The sequence below is a fragment of the Anabrus simplex genome, chromosome 3, assembly GCF_040414725.1.
Source record: "Anabrus simplex isolate iqAnaSimp1 chromosome 3, ASM4041472v1, whole genome shotgun sequence".
NCBI lineage: Eukaryota > Metazoa > Arthropoda > Insecta > Orthoptera > Tettigoniidae > Anabrus > Anabrus simplex.
This window is the reverse complement of record NC_090267.1, coordinates 456398913-456420811: the sequence shown is the minus strand read 5'-3', so window position 1 is coordinate 456420811 and position 21899 is coordinate 456398913. Positions and strand designations below refer to the sequence as shown.

Below are 21899 nucleotides of genomic sequence, written 5' to 3'. Positions count from 1 at the left end.
CTATTAACCAGCGTTTCGTCTTAGGTCTGACACTAGACTCATCAGAGTGGGATGTGTCAGACCCTACCCACTGACGCTGGGGTGTAATGCAGGTGAACTTATCAGAAGCCCTTATAAGAGGCACAGTCTGATAACTGCATATGGGAGACAAATCTCCACAATGGAATTATTGCCCGCTTAGCAATTCAGAATGGAAAATTCTAAATTACCATGGACACTCGAGGCCTAGGGAGTTTTTCATTTTCATGCCCTTCATGGCCCTTGTCTTTCTTTGGCAAATACCTTCCTTTTTATAAATGCCGGATCCCTTCTATTTTTTCTCTCTGATTAGTGTTATGTAGAGGATGGGTGCCTAGTTGTACTTCCTCTTGAAACAATAATCACCACCACCACCATATCCCAAGATTGCAGGTTCTAACCCAACAGAGGTAGTCAAACTTTTGAAGTGCAGCAAAACAATGTCTGTTCGGCACTTCATGTTGTTCAATGTTGGCATGTAAAAGAACTCTCATGATGGAGTTTGTGTTCATCTGAAAAAACTTATTAAAATTCAGTTATGAATTGTCAAAGAGTGTCCTTTGTTATTCTCTGCCATCTAGTAGAGTACAATGAAACTTTGAAACAGTCAAGTAGGCAGCTTGGTGTCAAATCAAAATACACTGACTGACAGTGACAATGCAACACCAAGGAGGAGTGGTTCGAAAGGGATGAAAGTTGGGGAAAAAACAGAGACGGCACGGACGAATAATTGATGTTTATTTCAAATCGATGTGCAGGTTACACAATGCGCACGGCATTGACTCAGTAGGATGTAGGACCACCGCGAGCGGCGATGCACGCAGAAACACGTCGAGGTACAGAGTCAATAAGAGTGCGGATGGTGTCCTGAGGGATGGTTCTCCATTCTCTGTCAACCATTTGCCACAGTTGGTCGTCCGTATGAGGCTGGGGCAGAGTTTGCAAACAGCGTCCAATGAGATCCCACACGTGTTCGATTGGTGAGAGATCCGGAGAGTACGCTGGCCACGGAAGCATCTGTACACCTCGTAGAGCCTGTTGGGAGATGCGAGCAGTGTGTGGGCGGGCATTATCCTGCTGAAACAGAGCATTGGGCAGCCCCTGAAGGTACGGGAGTGGGAGTGCCACCGGCCGCAGCACATGCTGCACGTAGCGGTGGGCATTTAACGTGCCTTGAATACGCACTAGAGGCGACGTGGAATCATACGCAATAGCGCCCCAAACCATGATGCCGCGTTGTCTAGCGGTAGGGCGCTCCACAGTTACTGCCGGATTTGACCTTTCTCCACGCCGACGCCACACTCGTCTGCGGTGACTATCACTGACAGAACAGAAGCGTGACTCATCGGAGAACACGACGTTCCGCCATTCCCTCATCCAAGTCGCTCTAGCCCGGCACCATGCCAGGCGTGCACGTCTATGCTGTGGAGTCAACGGTAGTCTTTTGAGCGGACGCCGGGAGTGCAGGCCTCCTTCAACCAATCGACGGGAAATTGTTCTGGTCGATATTGGAACAGCCAGGGTGTCTTGCACATGCTGAAGAATGGCGGTTGACGTGGCGTGTGGGGCTGCAACCGCTTGGCGGCGGATGCGCCGATCCTCGCGTGCTGACGTCACTCGGGCTGCGCCTGGACCCCTCGCACGTGCCACATGTCCCTGCGCCAACCATCTTCGCCACAGGCGCTGCACCGTGGACACATCCCTATGGGTATCGGCTGCGATTTGACGAAGCGACCAACCTGCCCTTCTCAGCCCGATCACCATACCCCTCGTAAAGTCGTCTGTCTGCTGGAAATGCCTCCGTTGACGGCGGCCTGGCATTCTTAGCTATACACGTGTCCTGTGGCACACGACAACACGTTCTACAATGACTGTCGGCTGAGAAATCACGGTACGAAGTGGGCCATTCGCCAACGCCGTGTCCCATTTATCGTTCGCTACGTGAGCAGCACAGCGGCGCATTTCACATCATGAGCATACCTCAGTGACGTCAGTCTACCCTGCAATTGGCATAAAGTTCTGACCACTCCTTCTTGGTGTTGCATTTGCTCTGTCAGTCAGTGTACGTGCACACAGTAACTGAGGCATTGATATTATTATTGTTGTTGTTTTTGTTATTATTAACATACACAGCATGTCTGTTTAATAAAATTTTGACCTTTTTTTATTGACATATGAGGCTTGTCATAGTTTAATTAAAAGCATCTTCGACTTGTAAAAAATATCATTGAACCTTTAAGTTGTTTTGAGCATGCAGCCAAGTAACTTACCCATGTATTTCAAACATTTAAAAACAAATGGATATATATTTGTTTAGCAAAAATATATTTTAATAATTTATTAATATTTCTATAGTACTTAATATTTAAATAAATTAAAAGATATTCAAAATTAATCACAAAGTACTACGTACCTTTTATTTCCATTTACAGGACCAGATCCAGAATAAAAGTAACCCTTCATTAAATTGTAATGAAGAATTAGGAAGTTGGAAAACATGTCCATCTTATGGACAAAGCAATGGCAGGCAGCAAGTTCGAAGCTTGAGGTGGCCTGGATTGTAATTTACTGGTCAACTGAAAACACCACCACTTATAGATTTTGGTGCTCAAATTGTATTTGTAGATGAAAATACAGCATGAATTCCTGCACATGTTTACAGCAATAGAATTCATCAAGTACTGAATGGAGGGATTCACTAAAAATCATTGCCAACACCTGTCCAGTTTGGGCATTACCAGGCAGGTCCTAAGATGGAAACCAATGTTGTCATTGCCACAGTGAGATAGAAACCCTTGCAGATGTCTTGGGTGCCTGCAAATATGCAAACTAGACTAGGACGGTTTACCTTTACGATCAGATAAGGATTGCGTTGGCCTCACAAGGCTGAGTAAAGCTTGTTCCAGTCCTAAATTCCTAGCAGAGCCATAGATCAAACTCGGGACCTGTGAGAGAGCAATTTGTGGCACTAATAGATAAAGTCGGGAGGTGGTCAATATTCTTCACTAAGGCATATAAATCCCAAGAATGGAATCTAAAAAGAGTACAGTAATTGGTTCTGAGTAACAGAAGAATATAACCATTCTTTCAATGTTGTTCATATACATGAAATTTAATTCCATATTTTGATATTATTAAAAACACATATTTATTAAAAACTCTGGATCTAGCCCTGTTTGAAATTGCTATAAACAACTGAAAGAAAGATCACTTAATAAATTAATCATTTCTGACCCCTAAAATGAATTCATATTTAATGCTGAATAGCTAAAATCATATTATATCATAAGTCAATCCTTTGTATGTAATATTTAGTTCTGTTGTGAACCAGAAGCACTAACAAAGTTGTTTTTCGTTAAGAGGTCATTTCCAAGCTAGATTATGTAAATGACAAACAAGTCACTGGAAAACAATGAAAACTTAGTTGAAAACACTTTCACATTAAAATTCAGCCCAGCCAAAGATAAACTTTTTTTAATGCTCAAGTATAAAAGCTAATAAAGAGTAGAAAACTGGAGGGTAGGAAAAGCAGTATGACGTACTAAGTAAATATGTTGTTGATAATGCACTCATAAAAAAATCACTTTAGTCAAAAGAGCTTCTCTCTGCCTCACAAAAGGTTACATTGATAGTCTTGGACCAATGTAACATTTATACTCTGTGTGTTGTGGCATTCTTACTTGGTAAGTTGCTAATTTCTATCTCTTTCCGGATACATTTTTTTCTGATATGAATATAAAGATATTTTGAATTTATCTTCAGTATGACTGTAATGGTTTAGGGTCAGCATTCCATACAACAGATTGACCTGACAAGAAAGCTTCACATATTATTGCTCTCAAACAAACTGCCCATAGCAAAAGTGCATGTAAGCAAATCATTTTAGGGGTCAAATCAAAATTATTACTATTAGTTATGGAATAAAGCAAGCTAGTAAAATGAACCAACCTGGCATAGGATAAACCAGCTACAAATGGTCTAAATCATTCCTGGGGTGGTACAGAGGTGGAACCTAAGATCACAAGACAATGGACTACAGATAACTGCTACTCTACAGAAACAAAATAATAATTCAAACAGTAGTGTACACAAATCATGCTTAAATACAAACATTCAGCAACAGCATACAAAAACAATCAGAAATCTCATTCCACACAATTAGTAAAATTATACCAGTATACAGTATTTGAAAGTGTTTAAATACTCAATATACCACAAAAGTTAAGCCAAAAATCCACTGGAGATATAGTTATTTTTAAAACTCATGATGATTTGCAATACACTAGGGAGAACTGAAATTGCAACACCATAAAGGAATGGATCATTTGTGTTGGTATTGGAGATTTGAAAAATTAGAGGCGAAACGGGTTTGATTCGGCTAGTTTGCACAGCTTTCATCACCTGACACCCGATTGATCACAGACAAACCACCTCCAGTATGCAAAGTTCAATAGAGCTTACTTGACATGTAGTCTATGAGATACAATGACAGCACTAAAGCGAATGCCAGGACAGTCCCTAGTAGTATAGGCCATGGCCACCAACACCCTCACCATCTCCTTCACTGTAACAAATCTCCCAGCCTGAGAGACAGTGTCGCTCTCCATGGGTATATCTATAGTATCCTCTGCCTATCGTAAAAAGCAGGTGAAATGGGTCTAATCCAGAGGCTCTGATCCTGAGAGTGTGGGTTGGCGACCACAGATTCCTTAGCCGAGTCGGACATTGCTTCCATTTACTTGTGTCAGACTTCTCACTTTCACCTTTCTAATCCTACATCCCTTGGTCAACTCTCTTATATGTTGTGACCCTAAAAATATTAGGTTTGCAATGCCCTAAGGAGGCTCACACACTTCATGGCCTTTCCCTTCCTTTTTGCCTACACCATCATTCTTCCTTTTTCCCTTTCTGATTAGTGTCGAGAGAGGATAGTTGTACTTCCTCTTACAACAATACTCACAACCATACATTATGCAACAAATGATTGATAATCCATTCCGTGCAACTGGTTACAATCTTGTTGAATGTCACAGTGTCGTCTTATTGCTTTTGTCTTGGCAATATCGATCACTGCAACTGTGCCTGATGACATACCAGGGAAAGGAACTGCACCAATCGTATTGTTGAAAAGCACATAGGGCATTCCAGTCTGGGGAGCTACTGGCTTTCATGTGAAATTCTCATTAGGGCCAGTAGTGATTTGCTGAGAACACAATGGCTGCTTGACGCTATGTGGAGAGGTTTATTAATCCTGTGGTAGCTCGTCTGATGGTGGCCATTGCAAACAGTATGTTTCAGCTGGACAATGACTGTCTTCACACTGCAGACATCTCCATGTAAGCTGTCCAAGACAGTGGCCCACAAGGTCGCCGGACATAAACACGTGTGGGATGTGATTGGTAGATACCCACACAACTTACCTCAGCCACCTCGAATTGACCCTTGTGGTGCAGCTAGCATGGGTATAAACTTCACAGCACATTATTTAGGGCCTTATTAACTCAATACCGTACAGGATTCAGCAATATTGTATTTCAGCTTGGGCTGGGCACACCCTGTACTGACCTATGGCCTTGCGTACACACAGAGGCACCCAAATGTACTATGACCTCATCACTGCCTCATACCCATCCACTGTGTATACTTGGGGTGTTATAGGCACATCCCTTTATGGTATAGCATTTCTATTTTCCCTGTTATATATCAACACTCAGTATTATGGGTATCGCAATTTACAGACAAAGTTTTCCAATAAGAATTATTAGATAAAGCATATTGTTGATGTGTTACATAATGGAGATTGTATTGCAACTAAATTATCAGGCTTCACTTCCTTTTTTTTTTTTTTTTTTTCTGAAGGAAAATGAATTACCTTGTTGAAATTACGTTTTGAATGGCTGTACTAAAGTTTGGTCATTTATTTTAAAGGTACTTCATTTTATGCTTATTCTACTAAATTATTCTGAAGATGACTTGATCACCACTTCTGTTCTTTATTGAACAAAATGGGAGCATGCTCTTTTCATGATGAAAATGATCTAGGAACTTGGCTTGTTGACTTCTTTAATGACAAATCACTAGACTTCTGCAGGTGTACAAATAAAAAATTGCCCATGCATTGGCAGAAAGTATTGATAATGCAGGACACTATACCGTACAGTGTGATCGTCGATCAAGTTGCGTTATCGATTATCCCCTATGCAGTATCTGGGTGAGCAGATGATGCAATAGCTGCCTGAGCTATATAGCTTGCCAGGTAATGTCATAGTCTCAGCTAGTTATAGAATTAAGAACACTGTAAATAAATTAAAAACTGTGGGTTCGGTGCTAAACAAAAACAAAGTTAAACAACCGACTGTCTTAAGTGACGAAAATATTTATAATATACGAGGTGTGTTCAAGAAAAGACCGAACTTTGTAAATTGCGCGCAAACCGCAACATTGAGCGAGTTGTGACTGTGGCGGCACCTAGCGGCAACTTCTGACAACAGACCGCTGCTTTCCGCATTCCATTGCCTGTATTATCAGTTGAGTTAGAGCCTCTGAAGTGATTGCGTGTGTCACATGTTCGTCGAATTCTATAATGAAACAGCTTGAGGAACAATGCGTGTGCGTGAAGTTCTGCTTCAAAGTTGGGAAAACGTTTGTGCAAACACTGGAGATGAGACGTGGGTGTACGGTTACGATGTCGAAACCAAAAGGCAATCATCACAGTGGGTGGGGAAAGGTTCTCCTCGACCGAAAAAAGCACAAATGAGTCGTTCAAACATCAAGGTGATGCTGATTGTGTTTTTTGATTGGAAAGGCATTGTCCATTACGAGTTTGTACCCCGAGGCCAGACAGTGAACAAAGAACTGTACCAGAATGTTTTAACGCATTTGAGAGATGCTGTGCGCAGGAAGAGGCCTGAACTGTGGGAAAACAAATCCTGGATGTTGCACCATGACAATGCGCCAGCACATGCCTCTCTCTCGGTCTGCAGTTATCTGGCAAAACACCAACACTTGGCTCTAGCAGACTTTTTCTTATTCCCCAAATTGAAAACCACCTTGAAAGGACATCGTTTGCAAGACATTGAAGAGATCAAGGAGAATGCGACGAGGCAACTTCGCGCCATCAAAGAAAGTGCATTCCAGGAAGCATTCCAAAAGTGGAAGAAACGTTGGCAACACGCTGTTGATAGTGCAGGGGACTATTTTGAAGGGGACAGTCTGTGAAATGATGTAAGCTACATAATAAAGTTTTTCTAGCCACAGTTCGGTCTTTTTTTGAACACACCTCGTATGTAAAAGACTCAAGTGATCCCCCAAAAATCTTTAAGGAAACTGATACAGAAAAGTGAGGTTGCATATTCTTCTGCATGGCAGGCAATAAGAAAACTGAAATTTAACCCGTAGAAAGTCACTGAAATGCAAAATTTAAGCCCAAGAGATCCAGTCGCATGAAAAAGTTATTGCAATTGGTTTATTTAGTCTGTCAACAGTGGTGACTTAAAACCTGAATTAACACCGTTTTCTGATAAGGCATGGTTTTATTTGCATGGACGTGTAAATTCACAAAAGAACTGGTATTGGTCACGTGAAAATCTGAGAATTAATTGTAGGACCATTTAAAAAAAAAAAAAATTTGGCAATACCACTAACTCTGAATGATGCATTGATTTAATAGTGAACAATTTCTATCCTCAACTGACTGCAAGGAAAACTTGCTCAGATATTTCCAGCTCATAATTCAATTATAACAATATGAAGAAGTGGGGTCTATCTGAAGAGTCAACTCTCCTGCCCTCTCGTTTGCACCATGCATGATTTAGTGAAGGCCACACCAAATGGTTGAGATCTCGCCAAATTCTGGTCTTATATGATATAATTGTTACTTTGAATGAACCTCTAGTATGTTTTTACCAGTTAGGCCTGTCTAATTATTTCTCATTCTTAACTAATAATTTATATGATGTATTGTTTCTGATACAAATAAATAAATAAATAAATTCAATTATTGCTGTGTGTGATGTTCTCAGAGATGGAGTAATTAGTATATGCTTATGGCCTGCATACTCTTCCAATGTAATGCCTTGCAACTCTATGTATAGGGTAGTTTGGAAGACAGAGTTTACAGAAGTAATGAAAAATGCAATTTGCACCAAAACTTTGAAGATTCACAAGGCTGGATTGCAGAAAGTCAAACTGAATAAATACCATCACACACTAAAACACCTGTCTATCACGAAGCTGAATTGCACAGAGTGAACTGAAATACGATCACACACTACAACACTTGTCTACAGACTAAGAAAGATCATTTTCAACACTTATTGTACTGGGGTAAGATTAACTGCTTTTATATCTGTTTTTCAATCTTGAGATCGAAGCTGATAGGTTTTCTATGGGTGTACAGGAACAGTGGGATAGCGACCATGCTCTTGTTTACCGACACATGCAGGAAGGACAGAAACACTTGTGGGACTCATCCTGTATTACTTATGATGATGATGATTTGTGATGCTAGTATGTTGTTTGTATTACCATACTGTCCCATTATCTCAAATGTCTGTCTGTCTGTTACGTCATCAGCCGAGAGGCTGGTTGGATCCTCAAATAGCACCACCAAAGGTTATGCGGTTATAAGGAAACCCCAAAAATCAATGGCAGCGCCAAAATGAGGCGTACTAGGCAAGATGAGGAGCGAGGTAGTTTGCCATTGCTTTCCTCACTGGGTCAGAAAGTACTATTGCAGCACGACTGACCTCATGAGCAGCACCCTTCATAACACTCAGATGCACCAGTCATGCTCTGAATGTTATTACCCAGCACTACCCATACCCCAGCAACTTTCATATTGTCACAGCTATGGATGTTGACTGGGACTTCGGTGGAAGCTACACTTTACTCTGGCCTGTGCCAAGAGATGGATGCAAAAGTACTGTATCCATCAAGAAATGACAGCAGGCAGATCTCAAATGTACAATAATTAAATGTGTTATAATATTCACATGTCTCGTCACAGCTAAAATGCTTGTGTCTTAAGCATCAATCTAATAGTAAATTTGTGCCCTCGTGCTGAGGTGGTGCAGCTCTTTTCAAACTCCCCCTCCCAATGGAGGTGAGGTGCACATGCCATTTTAACCACATACCAGCCCTCCTGTCAATCTCAAAATTTCTAGCAGTACTGGGAACGAAACCTGGGCCCCTAAGGACTGCAACTAATAGCGCTAATCATTATGCTACATTGGCAGACGTCAACCTAATGATTCATTGTAAATATTTGGGTAATGTTTACTGCAACAGAACTGAGAGATACATACAGTTTCTAATGCTAAAAGAAGTGCTGTCATACTAAAAAGTCAACTTGAATATGACATGTGAAGTATTGTTAAATGGTACACATTGTGTATGGGACATTCAAACACATGCCTATTAAGCTCATAATGTACTGGACAATCCTTATCATAATTATTTTCAGGAAGTCACCGCTTAAGAAAAAAGAGATTTGACATCTAAATAAAACTTAGATAAAATTATTGGTGATCGTACACACTGAACTCAAATATTTCTGGTTGAATACATTTTGAATATAATTATACCAGTTCACTAACTGGATGTGAACAAAATCATGTTCTAGAAATGACTTAGATGAATCTTTCCTTCTAAATAAGAGTGAAAATAGGTTTGTACTTACAAAGGTGGTAAGGAATGGCAAAGATCCACTATATTATAACAGGGAAATAAAGAGACTAAGAAGGAGGTGCAGGTTGGAAAGAAATAGAGTTAGAAATGGCTGTGGAAGTAAGGAGAAATTGAAAGAACTTACTAGGAAATTGAATCTAGCAAAGAAATCAGCTAAGGATAACATGATGGCAAGCATAATTGGTGGCCACACTAATTTTAGTGAAAAATGGAAGAGTATGTATAGGTACTTTAAGGCAGAAACAGGTTCCAAGAAGGACATTCCAGGAATAATTAATGAACAAGGGGAGTGTGTATGCGAGAATCTTCAAAAGGCAGAAGTATTCAGTCAACAGTATGTAAAGATTGTTGGTTACAAGGATAAGTCCAGATAGAGGAGGTGACTAATACTAAAGAAGTATTAAAATTTACCTATGACAGCAATGGCATTTACAGTAAGATACAAAAGTTGAAAACTAGAAAATCAGCTGGAATTGATAAGGTTTCGGGGGATATACTAAAGACAATGGGTTGGGATATAGTACCATATCTGAAGTACTTGTTTGATTTTTGTTTGCATGAAGGAACTTTACCAAATGAATGGAAAGTTGCAATATTAGCCCCTTTATATAAAGGAAAGGGTGATAGACATAAAGCTGAAAATTACAGGCCAGTGAGTTTGACATGCATTGTATGTAAGCTTTGGGAAAGCATTCTTTCTGATTATATAAGACATGTTTGCAAAATTAATAAATGGTTTGATAGAAGGCAGTTTGGGTTTAGAAAAGGTTATTCCATTGAAGCCCAACTTGTAGGATTCCAGCAAGATATAGCAGATATCCTGGATTCAAGAGGTGAATTGGACTGTATTGCGATTGACTTATCTAAAGCATTTGATAGGGTAGATCATGGAAGACTACTGGCAAAAATGTGTGCAATTGGACTTGACGAAAGAGTGACTGAATGGATGGCTCTGTTTCTAGAAAATAGAACTCAGAGAATTAGAGTAGGTGAGGCTTTATCTGTCCCTGTAAATATTAAGAGGGGAATTCCTCAAGGCAGTGGTATTGGACCTTTATGTTTTATATATATCAATGATATGTGTAAAGAAGTGGAATCAGAGATAAGGCTTTTCGCAGATGATGTTATTGTGTACAGAGTAATAACAAGATTGTGAGCAACTGCAAAATGACCTCGATAATGTTGTGAGATGGACCATATGCAATGGTATGATGATAAACGGGGATAGAAGTCAGGTTGTGAGTTTCACAAATAGGAAAATTCCTCTCAGTTTTAATTACTGCGTTGATGGGGTGAAAGTTCCCTTTGGGGATCATTGTAAATACCTAGGTATTAATATAAGGAAAGATCTTCATTGGGGTAATCACATAAATATGATTGTAAATAAAGGGTACAGATCTCTGCACATGGTTATGAGAGTATTTAGGGGTTGTAGTAAGGATGTAAAGGGAGAGCATATTTGTCTCTGGTGAGACCCCAACTAGAGTATGATTCCAGTGTATGGGACCCTTACCAGGACTACTTGATTCAGGAACTGGAAAAAATCCAAAGAAAAGCAGCGCGATTTGTTCTGGGCGATTTCCGACAAAAGAGTAGCGTTACAAAAATGTTGCAAAGTTTGGGCTGGGAAGACTTGGGAGAAGGGAGACGAGCTGCTCGATTAAGTGGCATGTTCTGAGCTGTCAGTGGAGAGATGGCGTGGGAGGACATCAGTAGATGAATAAGTTTTGTTGGTGTCTTTAGAAGTAGGAAAGATCACAATATGAAGATAAAGTTGGAATTCAAGAGGACAAATCGGGGCAAATATTCGTTTATAGGAAGGGGAGTTAGGGATTGGAATAACTTACCAAGGGAGATGTTCAATAAATTTCCAATTTCTTTGCAATCATTTAAGAAAAGGCTAGGAAAACAACAGATAGGGAATCTACCACCTGGGCGACTGACCTAAATGCAGATCAGTAGTGATTGATTGATTGACTTGATTTGTTTGATTGAATTTCTTAAACTCTTGTTGACGGGCATAGGGTCGATAATATGATTGAGTTGAGGATATTTGAGTGCCCTCAGGACTCTCAAGTTTTTCTCAATACCAAATCTATGTGTGCATTCATAAAATCAACTTCGTGAAATACGTGCTGTATTTTTATGTGTTTATACAGTGTATTAAAATATACTGAAGATGATAATGTATCATGTTTTTACTTTTTATAAAGTACTGAATGTGGTATGCAATATTAAGGAGAGTTTGATACATCCAGAATTTTATCTACCATGCTCCATTGCCATGGACTCAAATAACGAATATCAGCACCAACGTACACTGCCACATATAGCATAAAGAGGAGCACGCTCAAACTGGAGAAGTAGCATCCATCAACGGAATGACACTATTTGAAGAATAGAGACGTCGTATTACAATGGAACAGCGCACTAGGGCCCGGTTTCTTCAACGAATGTTAAGTGTTAACTCTGCTGTTAAGGAGACTTAACACATAATTTAACAAAATGGTCGTTTCATCAAGAATTGTTAACTCTAACAAATTGTTAATACTTGTGTTAAATTAACCTGGCAGCAGCCCTGTGTTAAACCTCCTAACAATTGCTAAAATTTCAAAATGGAGGCATGTAGAGGACGTAAGTTTGAAGCTTTACTGCTGTATGAAGACTATTTATAAACTGAAGAAGGGAAAGGACGACCCATACTAAGAAATAACTACTTTCTAGAGTTTTCAGAAGATATATTTCTAATTACCAAATCCATAATGAACAAGATACTAGACGATATAGAAAATAGGTTAGAGTTTCCAACAGTGAGGACAAATATCATGAGGCAGGATCCGCTTTGGACCACATGGAGGTGATAGAACACGAAAATGCGAACACATTTTACTCAAAGTTGTCACGTCTGCAACCTAATAATTTCCGAAAAATTTATGAATCTCCCGATTCTAATGCAACACCTATACACTTAAAGAGTTGCAATCCCGACAAGAAACCAAGTGGCCGAGTGGTCATCGTACTTGTCTCCGAACCGTGATGACTTGAGTTTGAGTCCCACCGTAGGCAGACATTTTTTATACATATTAAATCATGGAATGTGAAGGTAAAATGTGAATAAAATGAATAATCAAATTGCAGTGGAACTTTATTTTCTACCTCAAATTTATATATATATAAAGAGATCCAGCAGTAACTGTGAGAACGTTTAGGCCTATATTAATTTCAGGTAGAAAATAAAGTGTACTGCAATTTGCGTAATATTTTTGTTCCAATTTTTATCTTGACGTTCCCTCAGATATTAATTTAATCGTCGTCTTCTTCTTCTGCTTTATCTGTTTACCCTCCAGGGTTGGTTTTCCCTCGGACTCAGCGAGGGATACCACCTCTACTGCCTTAAGGGCAGTGTCCTGGAGCCTCAGACTCTGGGTTGGGGATACAACTGGGAGGATGACCAGTACCTCGTCCAGGCGGCCTCACCTGCTATGCTGAACATGGGCCTTGCTGGGGGATGGGAATATTGTAAGGGATAGACAAGGATGAGGGAAGGAAGCAGCCGTGGCCTTAAGTTAGGAGGAGAAGTGGGAAACCACAGAAAACCACTTCCAGGATGGCTGAGGTGAGAATCAAACCCACATCTACTCAGTTGACCTCCCGAGGCTGAGTTGACCCCGTTCCAGCCCTCGTACCTCTTTCAAATTTCGTGGCAGAGCCGGGAATCGACCCCGGGCCTCCAGGGGTGGCAGCTAATCACACTAACCACTACACCACAGAGGCGGACATATTAATTTATTTTGTTCAAAAATCATAGCTGTGACGAGACTCGCACGAGGTTCGCAGAGAAGTGCGGTGACCACTTGGCCATCACTCCGTTCCGCTGTGATGTAACTCTCAAGTAGCCTATATATGCCTTGCATTGGAATCGGGTATTCATCAATTTTTTAGGAGTTATTAGGTTGCGGACCTGACATATTTAAGTAAAATTTGTTCACCTTTTAGTGTTCTACCACCTCCACTTTGTCCGAAGCGGATTCTGTGTAATGACATCAGACCTCTTTTTTTCGAAAATGCAAGCGTATTGACTTAAGCCCTTATACATGAGTTACCGTTGAGTGTCTCCCCACAGGTACATTGAAGCTTGGTGAAATCGGTTGACCACAGGGTCTGGCGTCTACTTGTTAGATATTATGCTTGAGACACTTTTCATGCAATTGTAGGCGACTATGTTCATGTAAAATCCTGCAAAGAATTCCTGCTGCCACTGCAGCATTAACAAGGCATTACATTATTTTCCCCACAATAAAATAATGCCAGAAAACCAAAACACATCAATTATCACATTTTCCCGGTGATAATAATATAAGAATAGGCTATATCGAATGTTGTGATATAACAGTCCGTTCTTTCATTTTTTAAGCACATTTGCATAATTTTAAAATTAAATGAACTAAAAGCTCGCATTCATCATAACGCTTTTGTTCCTTTTCCTTAACATGTTTACGTCTTACCGGTCTCCACTAACCATAACCTATAATGTCAACCATGTGTCTGTGTGACAAAATACTATTTCAGTACACCACTAGGGGTGCTTTATGTAAAGAAACAAAAGACGCTCACTGCCAAACGCGTTCAGAAATCTCACTGAAATGTGTTAATTTGTCTTTAACAATTGTTTCGTAACAAATGTGGGAAATGTGTTCGTGAAACAGGGCACTTTTAAACAAAGTGTTAAATTAATAACAATTGTTAGTTAACATTTGTTAAGTATAATTTAACATACAGTTGAAGAAACTGGGCCTAGGAGAAAGCAGTGGGAAAACCTAAAAAAGTAGCGCCAGTTTCCGACTAACTCCACAGTGTTTATCTGTTACCATTGTGGCAGAGTGTGCAGATCTCAATTTAGATTGATCAGCCATCTGAAGACTATCATACTTGCCAATGATGGCATTGTAAAGGGGATACTATGTGGCTTTTGATGGATTTTATTGTTTATGATGAACCTACAGTTCTCTTGTTGGTGTCAAAGGTATTCAAAGCTAGAGAGTTTACATATGAAGAAATATCTCTTTATGCCCTGTCCGTAATAAAGTTGAGAAAACAGAAAAGGACCAACTGAAGAATGATAAGAAATACTGGGTTCGATATATGAGAATGTAGAGTTTGTTCTTGTCTCTCCTTTTCTTATTGCTCCATCTATCTGCACTTATTGTTTGTTGTGTTTACCCTTTGTGTATGTTCCTACCTTTTGGTCTAGTTTCTTGGCTTTGATATAAATTACAGTACAGTAGTTATTATGTTTGCCTTATTGGTGTACATGGTAATAAATCTTTCTATGACAAGCATTTCTGTTGCATCTTTGTATAAAATTGCTCTTCACTGCCCATACTGTTTTCCTCATCGAAACAATCATAATTTTTATTAAAAATATTTACTTAGATATTAAAGTTACTTTTTTCTTTTTTGTAATAAACATGAAAGAAAACTATTAAATGGAATCACCAATTTTAATAAGCTCCTGGAAGTAGTATTATGGCAAAATAAATAAAAGTTAGATGTGATATACATCCCATCCTTATTGAAACAAAAGTGACAGAAATTAATTCTCCAGTGAAGAAAACAAAGGAATTTTATTATGTGGGAGCTCATTCAAGGCCAACCATTGTTCGTGCATATTAGTGCCAGCGTGCAGAACACTCATGCTGTGCACTTGATGTCCATCTCACCTGCCACGATCTTACTCTTCTCCATCACTTGCTTGGCAAGTATCTGGTTCAGCTGCAGGAGATGTTCACGTTGTTTCTTCTCTGCTAAAACCTTCTTTTTCAGTGTTGAGGTCTGTTCCTCTTCAACTGGCTCTGAAAATTAAGCAAGTCATATTTGTAGATTCTGCTGCTAAATATCATAATATAATTTATAAATTATAAAACTAGGATTGTTCCACCTAGTCAATGTATTCAAATTTATTCAAAATTCAAGATTGCAAAAACATCAGATTAAAAGTAACAATTGATCAATATGGTTCTTTTTCCTGCATCTATCTTCCCTCGTCTTAATATTTATTTTGATTTTTTTGTTTCCTTCTAGATTTCGTATCTTCCAACACCACTTGACAGCAGTTCATTTTCTACACTACAGTCTGTCTGGCATTACATTTAACTTACTCTACACTTGTAAATTCTAACTTTCTAGATGTTTTCACATTAAGTGGAACAACGTTTCTAATAAATTAGATTTTAGAGCTGTCATCATTTTACCTGAAACAAAATGTTAAGGAGCAAGAAAGTTTTCATTATAATATCATTGTCATACATCACCTAAAACTATTTATTTTCAGAACTATTCTCACTTCATTATGCCATTGGGTGAATCTTTCATCTAATGATGTTTCAGCACGCACCTATTTTATCTTAAAAGTATATCTTGTGAATGTACTTTCTTCATATATTGTAATTTTCAATACATTAAATTCTAAGCTAGTGTTATTTCTATGCAGCCGAAGGTGGCCTAATGAGGCCGAAACATGTACTGTAACTTTTAAGCTGATGCTTTTGCTGTCTTGACTTGTGAATAATGTTTAATGTATTGACTAGGTGGAACAATTATTCTAGTTTTTCAATTTATATAACATAATCGTCAATACAGAACCAAAATTAAATTCATTTCATATAAATTATTGATTCTCAGAAATGTTTTTTGGCTTTGGACTTAAGATAAGCATGCATTTGTCTGCTCTAACATGTTAGATGTAGGAATATTGCAGTAAGATCACCTTTCCCATCAGATGTACTTAAAGCTGTAGTTTCTGATAACATTTTCCTTATGGCATCGGCTTTCTTACTACGATGAAGTTGCTCTTCGGCTGTAAGTTCTGGAGCCTGAAAAATGTACCAAGGAAGAGTTATTAATTCAAATATGAGTTACACACTGAAACAGTGATACATTTCAATGGCTGGGGTTCTGCAAATTAAAATTCTTCATTATTTTAATATGGAGAATTATGTATTTATTATAGAATATGAAACTAGGGCTTGCCTAGCCAAGGGAATACAGGCATACTTGGTTCACCTGGAGGAATGTGGGTTCAGTCCTCCATCAAGAAGTCAAAACATTCAGGAACAAGATTTCCACATCAGAAGAGGCACATGACCCTAAGGTTCATTCAGTCTACACCAAAAATGAGTATCAGGGGCAAAAGCAACTGGGCAAAGAGCTAACCACTCTATACCTTTTAGTGCCATGGTTACGGATAGTACTTTCCACTCCTCTAAGGGCCTGGCCTAAATGAAGACAGCTTTGCCTTTTCTCTTTCTTTCTTTCTTTCTTTCTTTCTTTCTTTCTTTCTTTCTTTCTTCTGTATGTAAAACTGAATTCATTTTGAAAAGAATCTTCATTATTTTCTTCCTGCCTAAATCTACTAAGTATTGCCTGAATGGCATTACAGCCCTGAAGGATCTTGGTCTACCAAGCATCTCTTGCTCAGCCCGAAGGCCTGCATATTATGAGGTGATGCGTGGTGAGCGCTACAAATTCTCTTGGCTGTTATTCTTGGCTATTTTACCATCAGATAGCTCTTTACTCATGCAGGCTGAGTGGACCTCAAACCAACCCTCAATTCCATGCGAAAGTCCCTGGCCTGGCTAGGAAATTAACCTAAAGCCTCTGAGTAGACTGCGGGTCTGACTATAATTAAGTATAAATGATCACTTGAAAACTGTAATTGAAAGTACTTACATCATTTTATTTAATTCTGTTATCAACTGGTGCATACGAAAATCTTTCCAAATCAACTTAAAAATATGGATGCTGTTGTATGAGGGGAGAAAAATGGTGGGGTTAGCCCTATGTTTTAAATGCTGGCTTTTCACCCAGCTTATAAAGATTCAAATCCTGATTAATCCTGGTTTGTAATTTTCCCCTGATAAATCAAGTAGTATCAAGGAGGGGCAATTGAAACTCCCTGACTAAATCTGAGAATGAACTAGAATGACTCCAGTGACCAAAAAATATCTGGGATAATCTGGCAATATTTTATCATTAAAAATTGAAAACATAATATTTATTTGCATAATGGGTGCACCCCTATCTTTTTTTATACCTTTTGGGAAAAAAAAATCTCTGCTAAATGGACTAATTTCATTTTCAATAAAAATTGTCTTAGTAATACGGTATTTAAAATTGGATGGATTACAGTACGAAATAAGACTAGTAAACAGAGAACAATGGTTACAGACTCTGTAATGCTAACCACTTTCTGCGAAGGATAGCAATTATTTCCTTAGCATGTGTGTAGTGGGGATGACAGTGCACAGAACTTATTTTGAAAGTGATAAGAAATGAAGAACAGAGGAAGTCCTGTTCAAATTCAAGGTTTAAAATAACAACGTGTAAAAACTAATTGCGATTGGTTCTTTTTAACGTGAATGTGAATCTCTGATGGATGATGGCAATGATACTGAAACAGATGGCAAATGAGGATAAGTCAACATGTTAATAATAACAATGAAATTTTAGTAACATTTTGTTCTAGCAGTAATTATTAGTATTTTATCTCCCATTTTAAGTTACCATACGTACAGGACTGTAACTCTCTGACACAGTGTGTGCCACAAAACACCTATATACACTGTACGCCATCTGTGTTTCACTACACAAGTTCATGACTGACTGATGCTAGTTACCGATCAATCACAAACTTGTTTGAAGCAAGACCATCAATACATTGTAGTTTTTACTGATTTGCTAAATCATTACTGTGCTATTGATTATTTCACATTCGGGATGTTGCATGTTTTAATGAGTGTAATTTCTTAATTATAAATGTTTCCTTGCATAAAAGATGCACTGTAGATTTTTATTTAAAAAATTTGAAGGAAAAAGTGCAGCTATTGTGTTATTGTGTGACCCATATTAGTCTTATAATCTCGTAGTGATTATTGTTTTATGGGGAAGTACAACTATGCAACCATTCTCTTCTATTACATCCCACGTAAAATTTTAGTTTCGAAATAATTTAATGTAAAACTTTGTTTAAAAATGCCCTTTTGATTCTCTTTATCACTATCTTGGAATGATCAAACCCCTGTATCATATGGAATACGTACCTGTTCTGGAATGTAGCGCTCTGGAATCACTATCTTGTTTGGAGTTCCTAGGATGCTATCTATGGTATCTTCATTGTACTTGAAGTCCTTATGGCTCATAGTGGACCTCACAACGTCTGGAGCATTTAATCGCGGTCGTAAAGCTCGCTCCATGTCCAAATCATCGCGTGACCTAGCTGAGCCCTGCTAATAAAAATTAATTCCTCTATGAGACTTTGATTAGTATGTACTTCACAAGCTTTAGTTCCACTAATTAAACCATTCTCTGAATCTAGAAGAGTTTTACAGTTAGATACAGTACAGTATTATTTGATATATTATCTTACAGTATGTTATTAGTTTTGTAATATTTGGATCGTGTTAGATATTACACATGCATGAAGCTAAGGAGTGTAGGCACTTCTGTTAAGCTGTATTTCTAAGAATGTCTTCAACTAGCTTGGAGGGAAGACTGTCATGAAAACTACTGATTACTAGGCAAAGGGAGCAAATTATATCAATATGGTTCTGTTTTAACTTCAAGGTAGGTTCAAATATTCATATGTACCAGTTGTATGCATAAGTCTTTTCTGGTTTTACTAAGAAATGGCACCAGCGGACAGTACGCAGCATATGAATTTGACACATACGTCAGTTTGTTTGTCTGACATTAACCTACCAATACACACAAGTTGAGTCTGCCAAACACTGGCGTCTGTGTTGTATCGTTCATCATGTCAACGTTTGTGCCTGAAAAAGAACATTTGCAGCACACATTTTCTTATAAAATCAAAAGAAAAAGGCTGTGGAAAGTTGTCGTTGCTGGTAGAAACGTATGATCAACACGCTCCATTGATTAGAACATGTGAGCCATGGTTTTATGTGGTGATTTCACTGTGAAAGACAGTGCGCTCTGGTAGACCACAAAAGTGCGAAGACGAGCAATTGCAGGCGTTACTGGATGATGACCCAACTCAAACTCAATGCTGTCACCAACAAATGATTAATTTAAATCATGCATCGATTGAAAGATGACCGGAATGGCAAAGTGATTTTGTTACACGACAATACGCCGTCTCACACAGCAAAACCAGTGAAAGACACCTTGAAATCGCTTGGAAGGGTCATCCTTCTGCACCCGCCATATTGCGCCGACCGGCGCCATATGACTATCACCTCTTCACATCAATGGGGCATGTGCTCGCAGAGCAGCACGTCAGCAACTTTGGGAAGTTGGAAAATGGCTCGAAGAATGGTTTGGTGCAAAAGACAAGCAGTTTTTCTAGCATGGTATTATAACTTACCAGAAAGATGGGCCAATATTTTGAATAAACAAAACATGAATTTCCCTTGAAAATTACATGGTTTTTTTTTTACCACAAAAAACGTCAAAAACTTTTGCATACACCTGGTAAGTAATGGATGGAAAAGAACAAACAATTGAGCAATAGCCTATGGCTTTCTCCTTATCCTATACTTTCCACAGCAAAAACAAAGATCTGTCTAAATGGCCCCTCAATGAGAATTGAAGCTTGCCCTCTTAATGAAGCTGGGAAACTGAAACAATCTTATCAGAAGCTGAGTAGGGATGTAGATGTACAAGATGGAAAGAGGGTCTGTCAGTGTAAAGATGTGGAGATTATCCTTGTTCAGTCTTTTTTTTTTTTTTTTTTTTTTTTTTTTTTTTTTTTTGCGTTTTTCTTCATAGCTTCTTTTTGTTGCTCCCTCTTCCCCACATCGACCTGTCATATTTATTCATGTTCTTACGATTCTATTCATTTGTGACATAAGTGTTCACATAGTAATTGTTATCAAAGTACTCTGATTTTGTGATTTCATTATAAGACAAGGAGCCTCCGTGGCTCAGACGGCAGTGTGTCGGCCTCTCACCGCTGGATACCGTGGTTCAAATCCCGGTGACTTCATGTGAGATTTGTGCTGGACAAAGCGGAGGCGGGACAGGTTTTTTTCCGGGTACTCCGGTTTTCCTTGTCATCTTTCATTCCAGCAAAACTCTCCATTATCATTTCATAGCATTTATCACTCATTAATAAATCACCTTGGGAGTGGCGACCCCATTGTAATAACAGCCTATATATGTTTCATTCATTCCATCCCTGACCCGGTCAATGACTGGAAAACAGGTTGTAGGTTTTCATTTTCATTATAAGACAAACACAGTTTGGTTTGACACTTCTATCACAAGAGGCTTATTTCAAATACCTACAACAACAACAACAACTTTGTTAGTTCAATATCATCTTAGTCCATCATTTGGAAAATTATTATTGCTATTTTTTTAGTGACTGTTAGTATTCTGGTTGGTTAATGTTTCTTTCTAAGGGAGGTTAGGAATAGCAAATCCCTCAAGTTTATGTCTACCAAAGATTGTAATACAGTATCCAGTAGTTTTCTAAAAGCTCTGATAAGTCGAATAGCCTTACATGTTCATTTTTGTGCAACAACAGATATTACTTTGCTGTCAACTTTCAATACTACAAGGAATTACTTATACTGCACCTTGATCTCATACTGTGTAAATGACATGATTATAATATCATGACAGAGGCAGAACTACACACAGTTCATTCCTCCATGAGATATGAATATCTGGAGAGAATTAGCTTATTATAAGACAAAAGTGATTTGAATTTGGGATTAATAGAGAATGGAAGTATACCTAAAAGTCTACAAGACAGAATAGGTGCAAGACATTCTCCATGTGTCACTAAATTCCCAGACTGATCTCCTAAATATTTCATTACCGAGCTCGATAGCTGCAGTTGCTTAAGTGCGGCCAGTATCCAGTATTCGGGAGATAGTAGGTTCGAACCCCACTGTCGGCAGCCCTGAAAATGGTTTTCCGTGGTTTCCCATTTTCACACCAGGCTGTACCTTAATTAAGGCCACGGCCGCTTCCTTCCCACTCCTAGCCCTTTCCTGTCCCATCGTCGCCGTAAGACCTATCTGTGTCGGTGCGACGTAAAACAACTAGCAAAAAAAAAAAAAAAAAAAAAAATTCATTGTGTACCTTACACAATATTGGCCTTTTGAAGCAGTCATCTTTTGTCACTTGACATTTATTCCTGTGGCAGTGCCTCAAGTGGAAGAATTTTC

The 21899-nt window shown here is 38.8% G+C and overlaps 1 protein-coding gene across 1 annotated transcript in view; it reads right to left on the bottom strand.

The window, feature by feature from the left end:
* kmr (kramer) overlaps positions 1–21899 on the bottom strand; it is a 1412209-nt gene that overhangs the window by 21521 nt on the left and 1368789 nt on the right. The window contains exons 21-23 of the mRNA XM_068226867.1: positions 18804–18989; positions 16472–16577; positions 15426–15557 (exon numbers count right to left, since the gene is read on the bottom strand). Coding sequence (XP_068082968.1) covers positions 15426–15557; positions 16472–16577; positions 18804–18989 — 424 coding nt within the window. The remainder of the gene's footprint in view (positions 1–15425; positions 15558–16471; positions 16578–18803; positions 18990–21899) is intronic.